The 5319-nt window shown below is 31.2% G+C and overlaps 1 protein-coding gene across 1 annotated transcript; it reads left to right on the top strand.

The window, feature by feature from the left end:
• The first annotated feature begins 4218 nt into the window (after positions 1-4218).
• LOC125808396 (abscisic acid receptor PYL4-like) lies at positions 4219-5097 on the top strand. Its single transcript, XM_049488099.1, has one exon. It carries the CDS (start codon positions 4275-4277, stop codon positions 4878-4880), a length of 606 nt encoding a protein of 201 aa, XP_049344056.1. The 5' UTR covers positions 4219-4274; the 3' UTR covers positions 4881-5097.
• Positions 5098-5319: the final 222 nt, after the last annotated feature.

The raw sequence follows: 5319 nt of genomic DNA, 5'->3' as shown, positions 1-5319 counted from the left end.
ATAGTTTTTGGAGAAAAAAATATTTGACTTTTAAAAGAAACTATGAGTTATATTCATAAATTCTAAAAACTATTAAGAGTACTAATAAGTTTGTAGTATTATTTTATAATGAATATGTTCAGTGGTAAATATTAAATTCGTAGATTATAAGTTTCAACTTATAAAGAAGCATCTAATTTTATATTTAAATTACTTTTAATAAGTTTTATGGAACAATACCATTATATAGTTGAGAGTTAACTAACAACAAATACATCACAAATAAAAATACAGTAGATAAGTTGAGTAAATGCCTTCATGGTGAGTTTTTCAAGCTTGTCAAGTTGAAATTAATAAATGATGGGGTGCTTTTATAAAATATATTTTTTTTACAAAAATATTCTCAAATTTTATGTTCAGTAAAAATACATTTATAGTTTTGGTTAGTGTAAAGTACATTATCAATGTGGGAAGTGATCGTTGTGAACGAAGACAAATTAAAACTTTTGAGGTTATGCCTTACGAGCAATACAATGGTGATAAATGTAATATAATTATATTAAAGTTGTGTTTGGTGGGAAGGAAAATATTTTTTAGTTAGTAAAAAGAATATATCATTCTAGAAGCATTTAGATACAATCTAGGCAAATATTATGATAATGGATCTGAATCTCCATGCTTTAACATGGCCCCAGACCCGGGCAATTGTCTTGAGCCCCAACATCAACACGAGATTCGACCCAAACCTATCCTCGACCCAGCTTCAGAACTTGATCCTCAACCTGATCACTTTAATTTAATCTAATAACCTAACTTGGATCGAGGTCATGAGTGGGGTTCCGGGGTCAGAATCAAGAGTTGTGGTTAGATTTAGAAGTCGGAATATCCCATATGGGGGTCAGGAGTTGAGTCCTCTTTTGGGGTCGTATAGGTCCGGTCGGATGGTGAGGTTGAAAGAGACTTATGGAAAATCTTTTTCTTACTTGAATTTGTTTTTTTATAAATTGAATGAAAATAAGCCCATTTCAAAAATATTTAAGCCAATCAACTATGATTTTTTTAAAAAAAAAAACAACTTTATATATACCGAATGCACCCTAAATCGTGTCCTACATATAGAATTGATCTTCTTAAATCAAATTGTAGTGTATATGCTTACATTAGGCTACGTGGTTGATAACATGAAAATGATGAATAAGCAGTCAAATCAATAAAATAATATTCCAATATTAGTATGCACAAAAAAATAATATAATTATTTATGGATAAGACTTCAATTTTACTAGTAAAAATTTTGCCGAGACAAAACACCCGTGCTTTAGATAAAGTATATACTTGCAAGTTGTGCAAAAAGTTGGAATGGTGGTTGGTCTGTCTGCTGAAGCTGCAAGTGTACCATTGGGGTTTTCAAATTGAAGAGACTTTTTCTCAGCAGTCCAATCTTAATAACTTTGTTCACTAGCACCAACTATTCATTTATTTTTAAAATGTCTCGAGTTCGAGTCTCTCTGAATTGGAAGTTGTCTTTGTTAGGGACTAGAATAGTTCAAGTCCCTCCGGATAGGAAGTCAGTGCAAGTCCCTTAGGATAGGAAGTCGCCTTAAGGAGCGCTTTACTTTCAATGTGAAATTTCTTGATTGGGCTTCAATGTGCATACCAAACACCGAGTGAAAAACCAAAGAAAAAACTTTGTTTGCTTTCAATTATGAAAAGTTACGATCAAGTGGTAAATATATATACTACCTTTTAAATTAAAAGCTTATTATCACTCTTGCATAGAATTATATTTAAAAAGTTATTTTGTATGCCTTCATTGAGAAATTTCCACACAAATTTAGATTAATTAAATCTCAAATTGATCGAATATCAAACATCATATATAAAAGAAATCAAGTTGAGGGAAAGGGGGTGGAAATAGAGATAAAGACCTCATTATGCAAATTGGAATCAAAGTTAAAGTTGTACTAATTATGAAAGAAAATAAAATTGCAAGTAGTATCAATTTCATATTCTAATAATTGATAGCTGAAGTTAGAAAATGTGCCATTTTATTGTATTATATAACAATTTGATTAATAAGCCATCATCATACATTAAAGTTTTGCACCACTTGTTTATATGCTTTTCAGTTTGAACTAAAAGATCAACTAAATTAAAACTTGTTGTAGCATATGGTTTTTGGATAAAAAGAAAAGAAAAGCCTAAGTGCCTCTAGTCCAAGTTCATAAGACAAGTTTTCTGTAATATCTTTACAAGAATATTTCATTAGTCTGTTAAAAAATGAACTATACAAATTTTATAATTAAATTCAGTTATGTCAACTACGTTAAATGATCTTTTAAATTAGTCAAGACATTTTAGTTTATGATTAAGGTTGTTTAACCGAAAGGAATTGACACTACAAACATTTTTCATCGGTAGTCCTCGATCGAAAGTTAACTCAACAATCGAATTGAAATTGATAATTTAAATCGGAAAAAAATTATTAATTTATCGGTAATGGGTTATTGGTTTAATGGTTTCAATAACAATTTTAATTTTTTTTTATCATAGATTTATTTGTTCTTAACAATCTGAGGTTTTTTCTTAATGGGTTAACCGATAACTCGATAATAAATTAATACTGTAGATTATAGTATACTATTCGGTGTATAAAATCCATGACTTAGGGTTTAGTTTCATATTTTATTTTCTGGTTGTCTCAAACTTACGGTTATTCTACAATGTGTCAGTATTACTTGAGAATAAGATGCAATCAACCAACTCATGTGCATGGTTTATTTGGTCTATCATCATGTTTCTAAGTGATTTTCAATCATTTATTTTGTTGTGTGAATTCTTAATGATTAAACCGATAACCGATAAGTCAATATCTTAATAGTTCTGTAATAGTTTAATATGCCTACAAATCGATAATTAATAAGTCGAATCGATAAAATTCAAAATTAAACCAAATCGACCAATACACATTTCTATTTATGACTAGTTCTCTTTTCGTTAATGAAAAACTTTTATAGTAAAAAATGTTAGGATAATATTTAATAGAGTATCATAAGTTACAAAAGTCTTATCATCAACAACTATTATTTCTCCCTTTGTCCCAATTACATAGTTTGAATTCAAACATCAATTTTTTAATTTTGATCATAAATTGAAACATAAAATATATAAATTTAAAACTACGTAAATAATATTTTATAGTATCACAATACTGATACATTTTATCTTACGGTTGCCTCGTTATTATTGCGTATTTTCGCAGGTCGCCAGGACGCGGAACCGCTTAAGAGTGACGTGGCTACTTTGTAGCCTTTTGAAGAAGAAGATCCAAGGGCTATTATGTCATTTTCATTAAGGGGAGAGAAGGAAGGCAGATTACGTAATTATAGGGAAAGGACGAGGGCAATTTAATTATAGACTCTGTTTAGATGAGTTGTATGCAAGTTGATCGCAAGTTGATCGATCAACTTGCATGAAAAAAAACATCTCTCTATTTCTAGGAAAGATTAAACCAACACAACTAGGCTACACACACATTTATATTCTTTTTTGGCGTGTTTAGCATTACGGAAAGTATATTTAAGAAAATACTTTTAAATGCAATTTACTTAATTCTTTTTCTATTTAACAAAATTCACGTTTTTGAAAAAAAAAAACAAAAACTAAAGTAGCATTTTTAAAGAATAAAATTTCTTAACACTTGTTTCAATATATTAGTTAGACCTTAATTTTAATTTAGGTTATTGAAGCGTGTTACCATCTTATCTAAAAGTTTAAGTTGTTAGAGATAGTAATTGTATTATCAACATGCCTCCTCATGTACGAGTCTGCTTCTTTGTATGGGCTAAACACATAGAATTTTTTTTTAATATGAATGGTGGTGACTCACATATAACTTTATGGTTACAAAATGGCTCACATATACAAATTACTATTAATCAAAAATTTGCATTTTGTCAAAATTTTATTAGAATTTGGCTCTTTATTAATAATAATTTTATTTTTTTTTAAAAAAGAACTAAAAAAATAATTAAGACACTAACTACAAAGGAAGAATAAACTTTTATTACATTAGAGGTTTCAAAAAATCATAAAAATAGTGCTTATTATTGTATCATATATGTCACCTTAAATTGTAACCGACTAAATACCAATATATTATTTAATAAAACACCTCAATTTCTCTCTATATGCATTTTGTATATATATCCATCTATCACCATTTGTATATGTAAAGAGTACTCCATCCTCACCTCTCTCCTTTGAAGAAGAAAAAGAGAGTAGTAATAATAGAAATGCCTTGTTCACTTCAGCTGCAGAGGATCAACCACACAATCACCACCACTCTCGCCGGAAACTTCCACAAACCGCCTCAACCGACATGGATTATCCCGGTGCAGTTCTCAGTCCCTAACAATCACTTACATTACCACACCCACGCTGTAAGCCCCAATCAGTGCTGCTCCGCCGTGGTGCAGACCATCTCCGCCCCGATCGACGCCGTATGGTCACTAGTCCGCCGATTCGACAATCCGCAAGCTTATAAGCATTTTCTCAAAAGCTGCCACGTCATCGTCGGAGACGGAAACGTCGGCACATTAAGGGAGGTTCAGGTAATTTCCGGCCTCCCTGCCGCATCTAGCAAGGAGAGATTAGAAATCTTAGATGATGATGAACACGTCATTAGTTTCAGCGTCGTCGGCGGCGATCACAGGCTGAACAATTACCGGTCGGTGACGACGCTGCATCCGGCGGATGATGAAAACGGAACGGTGGTGGTGGAATCGTACGTAGTGGATATTCCAACAGGGAATACAAAGGAAGAAACGTGTGTATTCGTTGATACAATTGTACGTTGCAATTTGCAATCGCTAGCGCAAATAGCGATTGCAAAGTGCTGAAAACATGCCTACAACTAATTTGTAGTCATTGTGACTATTTAATTAGATTAATTTTGTATATTTCTTTGATTGATTTTGTTTTTTTGGTGATTTTTTTTTTTGGAGTGATAAATCGATGAACTTTTTGCTTAGGAGGTGTTATAACCTTAGGTTATCTCCTAAGTTTCATTTGTTAGTGAAAAAAATCTCCAATTTCAGTGAATGTTACTGTTCGAAATATTTTCCATTATGTAATATTAAATTATGTGTACAGTGTTGCTATAATTTAGTTAACATGTTGAGTAGTTTCCGGAGATAATTTTGTACGCTACCCACTCTCAAAATCTAATTTTCAAAATAGCTGCTTATTTTATTTATTTTTCTTTAGGATTTTATAAAGTGAAAAGGATGGGGTTGGTAGGGGTGCCAAAAAAAAATCGACTTGAATGTCTATTTGGAT

Source organism: Solanum verrucosum, unplaced genomic scaffold (assembly GCF_900185275.1).
Source record: "Solanum verrucosum unplaced genomic scaffold, falcon-dt-bn FXZP01000112.1, whole genome shotgun sequence".
Classification (NCBI taxonomy): domain Eukaryota; kingdom Viridiplantae; phylum Streptophyta; class Magnoliopsida; order Solanales; family Solanaceae; genus Solanum; species Solanum verrucosum.
This window is presented reverse-complemented; position numbering and strand designations above follow the sequence as displayed.

Excerpts from the sequence above, each read along its gene's own strand:
- LOC125808396 (XM_049488099.1), top strand. The coding sequence starts at position 4,275 with ATGCCTTGTTCACTTCAGCTGCAGAGGATCAACCACACAATCACCACC.